The 14,600-nt window shown below is 45.4% G+C and overlaps 1 protein-coding gene across 1 annotated transcript in view; it reads right to left on the bottom strand.

Moving 5' to 3' along the window:
- Acoxl (acyl-CoA oxidase like) overlaps nt 1-14,600 on the bottom strand; it is a 270,827-nt gene that overhangs the window by 15,334 nt on the left and 240,893 nt on the right. The window contains 1 exon segment of the mRNA XM_036185521.1: nt 8,574-8,675. Within this exon segment, the coding sequence (XP_036041414.1) occupies nt 8,574-8,675 (102 nt within the window).

The raw sequence follows: 14,600 nt of genomic DNA, 5'->3' as shown, positions 1-14,600 counted from the left end.
TGAGTGATTTGAGTGAATAAATGCACCACATATAAAGAAATAAAAACAGTGTAAAGTACAAATGTAATAGATGAGCATTACCTATAAGCATTGCAGCCCGGATGGAAAGGGATCCTGGCAGTCAGGAGCCAAGGAGTACCACTAAATCACCGGAAACATAGCAGCAGTTTACAGCCCTGCTCCAGGGAAAGGTCCCCAATGTAACAACTCTGACCCAGCAGGGGAGGGTTTCCCCAGTGAAGTTGTTACAGTTCTGTCTGGGTCCCCAGAAAGTAACAACTCTGCTGAGATAGGGGAAGGTTCCCCCAGCCAAAGTGTTACAGCTCTGCTCTGCTCTGCTCTGCTCTGCTCTGCTCTGCTCTGCTCTGCTCTGCTCTGCTCTGCTCTGCTCTGCTCTGCTCTGCTCTGCTCTGCTCTGCTCTGGTAAAAGACCGTCTGACCCAAACTTCATTCAAGAGATTTATTAGGAGGGAAGAATCCAGGAGTGTGACCCCCTCTGCCAGGGTAGAAAAAGGCAGCAGCAAACTGAACAGGCACAGGGCTTACACTGGGCTTCTTAGGAGCAGAGTTTTTTCAGGGTGGAGATTTTCAGGGTGGGAATTGGTCAGATTTCAATCCCTGAGTTTGGACAAACTCGGAGATTATCTAGATTTCATGCTCAGGGATTGGCTGGTTTCCTGCTCAGGGAGTGGTTGGTTTTCCTGCTCAGGGATTGGGTGGTTTTTGTACTGAGTTGGTCAGGGCAGAGTGTATTTCTTTGACTCTGGTTTCAGGGCCAAAGTGTGTTTCTTTCACTGGCTCTGGTTTCAGGGTCAGGGTGTTTCTTTGGATGGCCCTTTTACCCTACATTACCTATCCCCTGTAGTCAAATAGTAGCCCAGGGATCTTTGTTTTAGGGACTTGGGGTTGGCCACATTTTTGTACATTCTTACTCCAAGCCATATCTAAGAATAAAGCCATGGGAACTAATGGAAGGGCCCATCAATCACCAGCCTTGAATGCTTTTCCTCCTCAGCAATTCAACTATTTGATTGACTGAGCTGAAACTGAAACTCTAGCCCTAGGGGTCATTCTAGTAGGAGCAGCTACAGCCAAGAGCCCAGATCACACACCATCAGCAGACTCCCGGCAGCTCTCATCCACTCTGGGAGAAAATGAATCATCCCTTCCTGCGGGGCCGACTGAGGCCGCTGGGTCTGCGCTGCTTCCTCTTACTAGTGAAGCAAAGCAAGACCTGGGCTTGCTGGACACATCTGTGGCTGCACTGAAGAAAACAGCCTAAGAGTCACAGGAGAAAGACTCAGGTGGGCTCAGCTCCAGCAGAGACGTGTCCCAACTCAAAATAGAAGGGCGTTTGGGCAAACTAGTGAAATGTGCTCAAATGCGGGTGGGTGGGGGTGGGGGGGTGGGGGGGGGGGGGTGGGGGGGGGGGGAGGGGGGGGGGTAGGAGTGTCAGAATTTCTTGGACATAGTCCTGGCTTGTATTTCTTGTCTCATTTCATGAATGAGTTTTTGGTGTTTGACCTCTGTGGCTCTCGTGGGTGATTTCTCTCTGAGAGGGAAAGGTTTAAGCCTCCTCTTGCTGGGCTTGGGTTTCCCAAGCCTCCCTGGATGCCTGGCAAATCCTTCATTATCTGTAACTCATTGACATCTGTATTTCCAGTTCAGCAGGAAACAGAACCCTATTCAGCACTTTGCTAAGCATTACCCCCACCACACTGAAGAGGGTCCTCTTTTGATCTGAAGCCCACAGCTAGGCTGTGGTTCTCTCAGCACACACCAACTGGAAAGCTCCCTTGGGTGTCGATTTCGCAGTGTGATCTGACCACAGGGCCACCTGTGCTTGATTCTTCTTTGTGTGTCCTCGAGGGAGATCACAGTTGCAGAGCTGGTAGAACTGACAGAGCAGGGTGGCCGTGCCCAGGTCAGAGGACAAAATGAGACTATTCCATCCACAACGTGTCTACTTCAAAGGGTGCTGTGAACTAAGAGGCTCAGGGCTAATCGAATTTGCTGATTTTGGAAGCTGAGATTAGAATTTTATATTTTTAATCAGTGAAGTTTGGAGATGCAAGGATGGTTCAGTGTTTGCATGGCAGGCACTTTACCTACACCAAACCATAAGCACTTATGTGCATACATGTACATGGAAGTCAACGTCATGGACTGTCTTTCTCAATTGCTCCACATCCTGCCTTTGAGACAGGGTCTCTCTCTCAGTTCTCTGACCAGCGAGACTGGCTGGCCAGCGATCTCCAGGGTTTCCACTCACCACTATCTCTCCTCTAGCACCACAGCCATAGATAGCTAGTGCCACCCTGCCCAGCTTTCTACATGTGATCTGAACTCAGGTCCCCCTACTTACACGGCAGGGACTAACTGAGTCATTTCCCTAGCCCTGTGTGCTGAGCTGGAATCTTGGATGGGTTTTTAACTTCTTGGTTTGTTACTTTTACTCACTTATTCAATGAGGATTCTATCAGCCATACATATCTTGAAGTCTTTGTGAGAATGAACAAAACTTGCTTTGGGTACAAATACATGCATTTCTAGTTATCAATAGACCACAGCTTCATTGTAGCTCCTGGGTATTCTGGGAGGCCTCAGGGTCTGGAATGAGTTCAGGCTCATTGCTCCGACCCATGCCTGGTTGTTGTCTTGGTAAACTTTCTAATTTGCACTGCTTTTCTATTTCTAGAAAAGTGGCAAAGACCATCCAGAGAGTTCTCTTATGCCCTTTACACGGTTCACCTAGTGCTAATGTTTCACATAGCTCCAGCCCACTGTAAAAATTAAAAAGCAGCATTTGAGCACGGCTGTCAACTAACCCACAGCTGTCATTCAGTCTCACCATGTCTTCTACTGACATCCTTTTCTGCTCATTTACACGTGGCTGTCGGTCCTCATGTCTGACTGGTCTCTGAGAGGGTTTCCACCTTGGCTTCTGTCTGAGTCACTTCTCATTACGGGGCACATTGGTCACATTGTGTAGAAGACCCTTCACTTTGGCTTTGCCTGATGTTTGTTTTCTCGTGATTAGCATTATGGGTTGCAGGGAAGAAAGAAGTGCTTTCACAGTATCAGAGGGACGTGCTAGGAACACTCTGCTATTGGCAAGAGTAATATCACTCACTTCCTCACAGTAAAATCTGTCAGGTTTATCTTTTGCACACTCTCAGTTTTAAATGTTTATTTTTAATGATGTGTATGTGAGTGTATCTGTGTGTGGGCACTTGCACATTGAGAGCAGTGTCCTAAAGCGGGCGTCAGATTCCTCTGGAACCAGAGTTACAGACCATTGTGAGCCTCCTCACACAGGTACATGCTTTTCATGACTCAGCCATCTCTCCAGCCCCAATTATTTTGACTTTTTGTCCTAGCCCTAGAATTAGCCATTTTCTGAGACTTCTTGCTCCCTTTATCAACATGGACTTCAGGAGTGTTTGCTGGTGCCATTTTCTAGCAAGCACATTAAATAAAGGCTTGGGGTTGGGAAGGTACGGGTTTCTCTGACATTGGTTACTTTTCCACTCTGAACCCCAGTTTCCTCATCAGTGAGCAGGCAAAAACAAGAGCCATCCACAGGGTTGTGGGATTGTGAGGAATGACACCAGATGGGCTAGCTGCTTCTGAGAATAGATGTTGTTTTCTCACACCAATGTTTCTGCTGAATATTATCAAAATATTTGGGGAAATTCTGGGAAACATCTTCAAAGCATCAATGACTTGATGAAACAATAAAAGCCATTTTAAGAAAGAAAAAAAAAGGAATCTGGAAGAACAAAGAAGAAAATTGCATTTTCCCTGAAGCCATATATCATTTCCAGCAGATCTGAACTTTCATTTTGGCAGTGGGACAGTAGCTGAGGAGGAGGCAGGATATCATGATAGCAAAACACCAGAGGCAACGCTAGGTAAAATTCTCAACAGGAGACCCTTGCCACAACAAACTGCATGCTAGGGAACGGGCAGGTGAAGTAATTCCTCCCTGAATTTTATGGATCTTTTGAAGAAACCTCAAGCAAGGCATTTGGTTTAAGGTTGGCCTCCTGAATGTTTCTTCAGAGTGCCTTGTAAGGTGAAGTAGCTTTTCAGTTGGAACCTCCAGCTCACCCCTGCACAATCTGGAAAGCCTCATTCCTGTCGCTCTCTCTCCAAGCCCCACCCTCTCAGAAAGTCTCCAACAAAGAAAAGGCACCAAAAAGTCCAGTTCCACATTCCTGGAGACTACTGCAACTTTCTTCCCTGCTGCCACCAGCAGCCCAAGTCCCTGCCTATACTTGGCACAACCTCAGCTTTCAGCAGGCAGACACGTCATCATCCCTCACCTACAAGGCTACATAATCTCCCTGCTTTAGCTCAGTGTGAGGCTTCTCTGGCCTCAGTCTCTGGAACTGGAGAGCCCACCTGGGAGTTGCTTTGCTCAAATAAATCTGCTGTTATACTTTTTCAGTTCAGCTTGATATGGCTTAGTGCATTGGCAGAGAAACCTATTATCCAGACACAGAAAACCTATTAGTAACTTCAATCAGCTTTACATAAACCATACAGATCATTACTCAAAAACACTTAGCAGCACACAACAGAAGAAAACTAGACACACAGCTGACATAGTAGGAAATGAAAGCTTGAAGAACTAAGAACTTGAAATTGGTAGCTAAAGGCTATAAAACAATATTTTAATGTATAGAGAAATAAAAGCCAGTGTGGGGAATAGAGACTAAACGTGCCAGAGGAAACACTACAAAGAAAGAAGGGATCTTATGGTGATATTTTATTTGTACTGAAATGTGATTTTATTTGTATGTTAATAAATAAAGTTGCCTGGGGAATCAGAGCTAATAGCAAGCTATAGCAGAAGCTGGGCGGTGGTGGCACACACCTTTAAGCCTGATCACATGACAGGCAGAGCTCTGTGTGTTCAAGGATACAGCCAGCATGGAGACACACGCCTTTAATCTCAATACCAACCATAGAAGACCTGGAGGTCTGTATAGACAGGCAGTGACAAGGAGGTCACATGGTTGGATTTACAACCAATGAGAAGGCAGAACAGAAAGTCAATAAAAAGACAGATACACAGGAAGTAGGTCTCTTGCTGAGGGGAAGGACAGCAGCAGCAGGGAAGGGTAAGAAAGGATTTTTAGCTACTGCTCTGACCTCTTGGGCTTTTAACTCTGCATTTGGCTCTGTGTTAGCTCCACACCTGAGGAGTCGGGGAACTTGAAATACTGAGGGAAGCACCTAGGCCACTTTCAGGAACACAGAGAACCCCAGTCCATCTCATGGCTTTCTCAGAACCTTCCTGCTGGGCATCCATCTTCAGTTGACTGAAGACCCCAAACCTAATGGTGAGGAAGAGCTCTTGATTTCATGGATGACTTGAGGTTCCCGTAAAGGGCTGTGATGGAGGTGGGAGAAGATGGAGGTATGGCAGCTTCCCTGTTCTCTCCCCTTTGAGAAGACTTGTGTGCTACCAGTTGGCAGCCTAGAAATCTGACAAGGAGGCTGTTGAGCAACCCCATTTGGCCTTCCAGAGAAAGCTAGTTCCCACAGTTGACAAGTGTGGAAATCATGTTGTACTACAAGAATACAAAAGCACTTTCGTGTCTTACATAAAAGCTCAACTTTCCCCTGCTATATTTTCCTTTTCTTCTAATTCCACGTTACTGGTGGCATAGATTCAAATATTCCTTTATGTAATTTTTTAATAAGAAAATTTCAGTGACTGTCGCGAATACTGTATTTACATTGTTCAACCCCCTTCTCTCCCCACTCCAACTCCTCCCATGACCCCCCATTCTCTCTCAAGTTCATGACATCTTTTAAAATTATTATTGTTACACACACACACACACACACACACACACACACACACACTCAAGTACATGTAAAACATCTACTGAGTCAATTCAGTGTTGCTTCTATGTACATATGTTTAGGGGTGATTGCTTGGGATTAGATAACCAATCATGAGCTTGTCCCTGGAGAAAATCAATTCTCCTTCTAATAGCAGCCATTGATTGCCTGTACCTCTTCATCTAGGGATGGGACCTTGTGGGACTTCCATCCCTATTGGCATGCCAACTATTGTCATTAGGCAAGTCTTTTTTAGGTGACCATATTGTTGACCATTTCAGGTGACCATTCATGGGTGCAGCTGTCCTATCCTATGTAGAAGACACTATTAAGTAGTGTCCTGGTTCTCTGGCTCTTACTGTATTTCTAGCCTCTCTTCTCTGTGTAATACTGTTTAAATTAAAAAGTGGTTTCTTTAGCCAGGTGGTGGTGACACATACCTTTAATGCCAGCATTTGGAGGCAGAGGCATGCGATCTCTGCGCTTGAGGCCAGCCTGATCTTCAAACCATGTTCCAGGACAGCCAACGCTATTCATAGAATCCCTGTCTTAAAAAAGCAAACAATAACAACCACAACAAAAATGTGGTTTTCTTGCTTATTTCCAAAGTGAGCACTGTCTTTGTGAAATGTCCCCACCAAAGACAGCTGCTGTCTAGTTATTGCTTCCCTTACATTCAAGCACACCCTCAGAGTTTCTGTATCAGAGGTACTGGAGAGATGGCTAGGCTGTTAAGGCACTGGCTTCTCTTCCAGAGAAAATGTATTCAATTCCCAGCACCCACATGGTGGTTCATAACTGTCTGAAACTTCAGTCCCAAGGGATTCAGTGCCATTTTATGGTCATTGAGGGCATTGTACTACATGGTACACAGACATATTATTCAGGCAAACATACATATAACATTAAAATGAATGACATAAGTGTTTTTAGCAATAGGACTCTACCATCAGGTTGTGATGCACAATCTGTAGCCTTGGCAATAGCCTGTGATGTTTGGGGGTTCCATGGGACCCCTTTGGCCAACAACTCAACAAGATGTAACCCTTTCCTGGTACAAAGGTTTCCTTGGTGGCATAAGAAGTCTAACTGGGACATGGTCTTCCCCATTGTATGGTGATTTCATTTAGATTCTTTTCCCATATGCATAGATTTTAGAAAGTCTCTACAGTAGTATGTTTCCATATCACCTTTAAAATGACCTTAGTGTTAGTTGTCCCTCCCAAGTTCCCCCAATTTACCCTGCTCTCCCATCTCCCTCTCTACTTAATTCTCCTGTTCTGTTTTCCCTTTGTCTCTCTGAAACATTCCCCTTCCTTAGGAGATCTGACATAGAAACTACTTCTTGCAGTAGATGGGAATTAACAGAGACCCACTGCTGTGGGATGTCATTCTGTATACTGTGAATATGTGTTGCTCTGTTTGATAGAATAAAATGCTGCTTGGCCAGTAGCCAGGCAGGAAGTATAGGCAGGGTAAGCAGATGAGGAGAATTCTGGGAAGAGGAGGGTTGAGTCAGGAGTCATCAGCCAGACACAGAGGAAGCAAGATGTGAAGGCAGAACTGAGAAAAGGTACCAAATCATGTGGCTAAACATAAATAAGAAATATGGGTTAATTTAAGTGTAAGAGCTAGTCAGTAAAAAGCTTGAGCTAATGGCCATACAGTTTGTAAATAATATAAGCTTTTGCAAGTTTACTTGGGTCCAAGTGGCTGTGAGACTGGTGGGTGAGAGAGATTTGTCCTGACTGTGGGCCAAGCAGGACACAGAAAAACTTCTGACTATAAGCCACAGCATGACAATGTATAGAGAATGAGAGACTTGGAACACAGTCCTGTGTGGGATGCCTTTATCAAAGTACTCCCCTTGAGGCCCAGGGATCTGTGTGGAAGAGGACATGGAAAGACGGTAAGAGTCAGAGGTGATGGATGACACTAAGGAATGTCATCCTTCAGACACAACAGGACTGATGCACACATGAACTCATGGAGACTGTGCTCTCATGCACAAGACCTTTCCAGGTTCAAGGCCAATGGGGTCCTGGAACTGAGGGGGGGGGGAAGTGGTCCCACTCCGAACCAAGAAGCTATTTGCAATCGATAACTACAGGCAAAGGGAAAATCAGTTTTCTCCAGCGGGGTGTCCCTGAGCACATTAACCACACTGTTTGTGTTTTTAAAGTCCATATTGGGACTCTCACGATAACAAGCTCCTTTGAGTACTGCTCAGACTGAGTCCTCTGCCTCTTTGTGCTCCTCGGAGCAGATGTGCTAGGAAAGGCGTCACTGTTGCTGCTACTGCCTGTGTTCTCTCTCTTCAGAGCAGTGTCTCGGCATGGCTCATGCCCCACCTTATGTCCAGGCATTAAGTAGCTCTTCACTTCCATTGTTACTGCTGACATAAAAACACACAGGACATTCTGAATATGAAGAATGAGTTAATATACTTTGGAAGGAATAGAAAAAATTGTAAATCCCCCCCCCCACACACACACACAAGGAAAACACATCTTCCTATCTCTGCTTTCGATGTCAGGAAGTTCATGCACAGCGAGGCAGTCCTTGTCACTTAATAGAACCATAAGAGACTATGGAACACAAAGTCCTAGAGGTCAAAGGTCAGCTCAGAGACTGGTAAGCAGGACTGTTTTCTAAAAGAGCAATGAGCCAAAGGCTGGTGCACAAAGTACCTCTTCTGTACTGGAGACTCTTACCTGAGCCCTGATCCGCATGCTGGCTGTGGGAGTCAGGTACTTATGTTCTAAGTACCAGCCCCGCTCCTGGAATACCAGCTTCGTCCCATACAGCAGACAGAACTGAAGAGTGAGAGACAGGAAAGAAGATAGTGTTAGAAAAGTGGGGACTACACAGAATCGGGGTAACATCACAGCACATCTTCTAAGCCAGAAAGCCTTGCCTTAATTAAAATGGCCATGCTTTTTAAATTTCCAATAAACCTTGAAAGCAATTCTAAAAGAATAGACAGTTTAATGAAGTCCTCTGTATCAATCCCATTCAAGATAAAAATCTATTCTGTGTGGACTTCTTGGTTCAATAACTTCCCTGTATCCTCCCCACCCAGGTGACTTAGCAGTCCACACAGAACAGCTTTTGAAACACATATGTAATTCTGGTTTGCTTCCCTCCTCATTCATGAAAAAATGTTCAGCAATGTCACCTTGATATTTTCCACTGAGCAGCATTTGATTAACTTTCACAAAAATAGCATTCCTCATTTACATCTTGCCTCGGCATGGTTTTTTTTTTCTGTTACATTTCTGAAACTGAGCACCCTGAATGATGACACAGGCAGCTGCTAAACAAAAACCAACCAGTTCTCCAGAGGCAGAGTGGCTTTTCACGTGACTATTCATCCATTCACCGTTTAATGTTCCATAATCTCACATCACACCGAAAGTGGGGGAGTGCTGTGCAGAGGCCTTCGTGTCTCCACAGCCAGCTTCAGTTATCACACCTCGGGCCTCATTTCATCTCAACTCCCACTCAAGCCCCTCTGTGGTATTGCGGCACAAAGCCTAGCCCCACCACTTCATCCTCAAACACCCATCACCTTCATATCTCTAAAAAGATAATGACTCTTGCAAAGATGGTTTTAGGTTGGGGTCGCAGCTTAGTGACAGGGTGCTTGCCTGCATGTACAGGTGCCCAGTGTAGATCCCCACCACCCACTTAAAAAATAAAAGCTGAGTTTGGTAGAGAATGCCTGTAATCCCAGAGATGGGAAGTGGAGGCAGGGGGTTCACTGGCCAGCCAGTCTAGCCAACAGATAACCTCCAGGTTCAGTGAAAGACCCTGTCTCAAAAAGAAAGGAGGAGGCCAATCAAAGAAGATGCTGACTGTTGACGTATGCCCCCATATGCACACAAATAAGTGAGTGTATCTTCCTGCATGGATGCACAGACATGTGCGGATGCATGCGCAAATACACAAGATATGGGTGGGCAAGTTGCGGGGAAAGCATCAGGGGCAGTGGGACTCCTTCCAGTTGGCAAGTCTGGTTAGAAGAGTCAGGTGGGAAAGGGCATGCAAAGGGCAGCTATTACAGTCTGAAAGAGCAGTGCAGTCAGGGCCACTTGAAGATCAGTCCTGGACCTCAGCAGAGGTGACTTCCCTTCAAGGAGGTAAGAAGGAAACCAGGAAATTCTAACAGTGCACTCTGTCTCTGGGGTCTCCAGCTGTTATCTGCCCAACAGAGTTGAGGACAAGGCTTCTGCCATGATTTGAACATGTTTCCCAGGAGTCCCCCTGTTGAAGACATAATCCTCAAATTCACATGTTAATGGTACTTGGAGGTGGAGCCTTTGAAAGGAAATGGAGGTGACATGGGGTCCTGAGGATGAGAACAACATGACATGGGGTCCTGAGGATGAGAACAACATGACAGCTTTTAAAGGAAGAGAGAACAGAACTAAAACCCTTTTCCTGTGATGTTCTCAGCCATACTAAGATGCAGCAAGAAGCCCCTCACCAATGCTGAGCTGCATCATGCTCTTAGACTTTCCAGCCTACAACACAGATGTGAGCCAACTAAATTGCTATTCTTCATAAAGTAGCTGTAGGGTAAAAGGGCCAGCCAAAGAAACACACCCTGGCCCTGAAACCAAAGCCAGTGAAAGAAACACACTTTGGGCCTGAAACCAGAGCCAAAGAAACACACTCTGCCCCTGGCCAACTCAATACAAAAACCAACCAATCCCTGGACAGGAAAACCAACCAATCCTTGAGCACAACATCCAGCCAATCTCTGAGCTTGTCCAAGCTCAGTAATTGAAATCCCACCAATTCTCACCCTGAAAATCTTCACCCGGGAAAAAAACCCACCCCTAAGAAGTCCCATATAAGCCCTGTGCCTGTTCAGTTGGGAGCTGCCTTTTTCCACCATGGTAGAAGCAGCCGACCTCCTGGATTCTTTCCTCACCAATAAATCTCTTGAATAAGGTTTGGGTGAGACCTTCTTTCCTCTGAGTGCAGTGGAGCAGAGAAGTTTCCCAGGAGCCTGAGTGGAGCAGAGTGGAGCAGACACCTTCACTGGGGAAACCTTCCCCTTTTCAGAGCAGAGCTGTTACATTCCAGGGGATCTGAGAACTGTAGCAACTTTTCTGGGGACATCCTCCCCTGCAGGGAGCAGAGTTGTTACATTGGGTAAACCTTTGCCTGGAGCAGGGCTGTAAGCTGCTGCTATGCTTCCAGTGACTTTGTGGTATTCCTTGGCTCCTAACTGTCAGGATCCCTTTCCATCCGAGCTGCAATGCTAACAGTATCCATTTGAGGTATTCTGTTACAGGACAGGAAAGGAATTAAGACAGATTGCATCCACAGGAGCCAAGCAGGTCAGCTTCCCAGGGATGTAACAGCAGAGAGAAGAGAAGAGAACTGGAGAGAAGACAGGGTATTCATCCTAAGTCCCAGCTTTATCTACGATTGTCAGCCTCTCGTCCAGTCCCATCAATTCAGAAGTCCACTGAATCATGGAAAGCTCCTGGCAAGCCTGAATCTGTCTACACAACCCAGGATTAGATCCACACTGCCCGCTGTACCAGACTCAACATGGAGCTTACTGACTGGGTCTGCTCGTCCCTTCTTTAAGCTCTCAAGATGCCTTCCTGCTGACATCTTGTGATCTGGCTTTCAAGTTTCACCTTGTTTCACAAATATAGCTTAGACTCTGCAGAGGCCTCCCTGCTTGTCCTGGTAAATAGGAGTGAGTACTGGTTCACTGTGGTTAGCAGAATCACATCTAGGTAGAGGTATCAAGGGCTCAGGGTCAGCCCCTTTTGTGTCCAGCTCTTCAGGGACTCTGGGTACTGGAAGAGTCGTTTATGTTCAGCTCTTCTTCCTTCTGGGTGTGAGACTATGAATGAGCTCGGATGCTCTCCAAGAGGTCTGGAGAGTTCCTGCTTGGTTCTGTCTAGGGTCCCACAAAGGGACTGGTAGGACTCAGTCTCCAGTGATCCATACTGTTGACCTTGTAACTTCTGCTGCCTAAAAAACAAGTCAGGAGTCTAGGATGACTTCTAAATACCAGATCTTAACACAGATACTTTCATATTTCTATTCATTCTTCCCCTTCCCCTGTCCCCGGGGTGTGTGTGTGTGTGTGTGTGTGTGTGTGTGTGTGTGTGTGTGTGTGTGTGATGTTTATGCCCATGCAGAGGCTGAGGGGTACCCTACTGTATCACTCTCCCCCTTATTCTCTTGACACGGAGTTTCTCACTGAACCCAGAGCAAAGCTAGCGGCAGAGAGCAGGACACGTGATCCACCTGTCCACCTCCGAGTGGCTTTTCACGTGGGGACTTAACCTCAGGACCTCATGCTTGCATTGTAAGTGCTATTAACCACTGAGCCATTTCTCTAGCCCCTCTTTTTGTCCTTTTGTTTATTTATTTATTTTCCATTTGAAACAAGAGTTTCACATCGTAGCCCTGGCTAGCCTCAAATTCATATAAATCCACCTGCTTCTGCCTCCTAAGTGCCACCGCCCTGGCCCTTTTGTCTGTAATAGAATCAGCCTTAACTGTTACTTTCCTCTTACTACACAAACTTAGTTTAATTTTGTTTTTTGATAATATTTATTTTATTCACATGTATGTGTGCGCACACGTGTATGTCTGTGTGTGTGCGCACACACACATGCCACATGGTATGATGGTAATCATAGAGACCAGGAGAGGGTGTGTGATCCCTCCTTAGAACTAGAGTTACAGGAGGTTGCAGGTCATCTGATATGGATCCTGGAAACCAAATTCACCTCATCTGGAAGAGCAGCAAGTGCTCTTAATTGCTGAGCCCACTTCTGCCTACAAGCTTAGTTTTTGTGCTGTCTTGAACCTGATGGCTCCTGGGTACTTCCTTCTCTTTTTAAGATGCCAGAAAGGAGAAACTGTATCCAGATGCTGTTTTATCCCTGTGGTCTGTGGCACTTCATTGCTGCCTTGAGTTTGGAAACTATGCTTTCAAATGCAAAGTAAGGTAGACTGTACTCTCCCACAGTCACATTTTTAAATAAATGAGTGAAAAGCATCATGTGCATTTGGTTTATAAAAAAATATTTGATCATTTAATACTTCCACCTACACCCTACTATGAACAGCTTTCAACAAACCCACGAAGATACAACCACATCCCTAATGGGATGCTTATACATTTGTTCTTTTAAAGTCACCTCCATGGTGTGCCCTACCACAAACCCTTCAAAATCACCATGGATTTTTGTTTCAATCGCCTGATACCATATGATATACACGTTTGTGAGGTCTTGCTTACTATACTGTAGAACCTTTATTCTTCAGAGCTTAATGAAAGAAATCAGATAACTTTTTCTAAATACCTATGGGCTCTGTTTTGGGGTGACATGACCATGATGGCTAATGTTAATTGCTAACTTTGCAGAATCTAGAAATTACCTGGGAGACAAGTCTCTGGTTATGCTTATGAGGATTATCTTAATTGCACCAAGTGATGTGGGAGGACCTGTCCACTGTGGGTGGCACCATTCCCTGGCTGGCATCTGGACTGTGTACGTGGAGAAAGGTAGCCAAGCGCAGCATGCATTTATTGATGGCTGCTTCCCGATTGTGGATGTCATGTGACCAGCTGCTTCAAACTTCTGTAGCCTTGACTTCCAGGCCAGAGTGGACTGTGCTCTTGAATTGTAAGCCAAATAATTCCTTCTCTCTTTAGCCACCTTTGTCCGAGTGTCCTGTCACAGCAACAGAGTGGAAGCTGAGACAGTGGAGTAGAGACTGAAAACTCTGCAGAATGAATGGTGGCAGCCATGAGGCCAGCATTCAAAGCACACAAGGCTGAGCTGATGATGAGCTGAATCTTTCCCTCCGTTAGTCTTTGTGCTGCTGGTCCCTCAAGGTAGGTGCACAGGAGCAGGCTAACTAAGCCACTGCTTTGTAGCTGGAAGGGGAGCCCCAGGGGACCAGACAGTTCCAGGAAGGTCATAGAGAGGGTGGTCTTGGGGAAATAGACCCATAAAACTGTTGTACACTTCTGAGCTCAGCCATAGGTGTGTATATTTGAACAGACAGTGCTAAGCACCAAAAAGACTATGAACACTGAATTGGGGCATAAAAGTGAATACAGAAACTAGACAGGCCAGTGAGTGGCAGATAAGCAGACAGTCTGAATGGAGCGACCATAGCAGATTAGTACAGTATGTAAGGGAAAACAAAGGAACAAATAGTGGATGAAAATAAAATAAAATGGTGGACATAAACATCAATAGTGAAATATGGACATAAACAGCAGTAAATGGAGTCATCTAAACACACTAATCAAGATAGGGATTTTCAAAATGATTTTTTAAAGTTTAAAAATAATTAAATTGTGTGTGTGTGTGTGTGTGTGTGTGTGTGTGTGTGTGTGTGTTGCTCAAAAGTGCAGTTCCTGAGTGGGCCACCAGAGGAGCTGAAGTTACAGGTGGTTGTGAGCGGTCTGATGTAGATGCTGGAAACTGGGCTGGGGTCCTCTGCAAGAAAAATATATGTGTTTAACACCAAGCCATCTCTCCAGTTCCCTCAAAATTAAGAATCTAATTTGTATATAGATCAGTTCAGATATGATAGAGGTAATCTAAACCCATGGTGATGGAATGAGATAACCCATGCAAACAGAAATCCAAAGAACCCTTCAGTGGCTGTGTCAACACCAGTCAAATAGACTTCAGGGCAAAGGAAATACCCAGGAGTAGAGAGGAAATCACATAATAACA

This window comes from Onychomys torridus, chromosome 4, assembly GCF_903995425.1.
Source record: "Onychomys torridus chromosome 4, mOncTor1.1, whole genome shotgun sequence".
NCBI lineage: Eukaryota > Metazoa > Chordata > Mammalia > Rodentia > Cricetidae > Onychomys > Onychomys torridus.
This window is presented reverse-complemented; position numbering and strand designations above follow the sequence as displayed.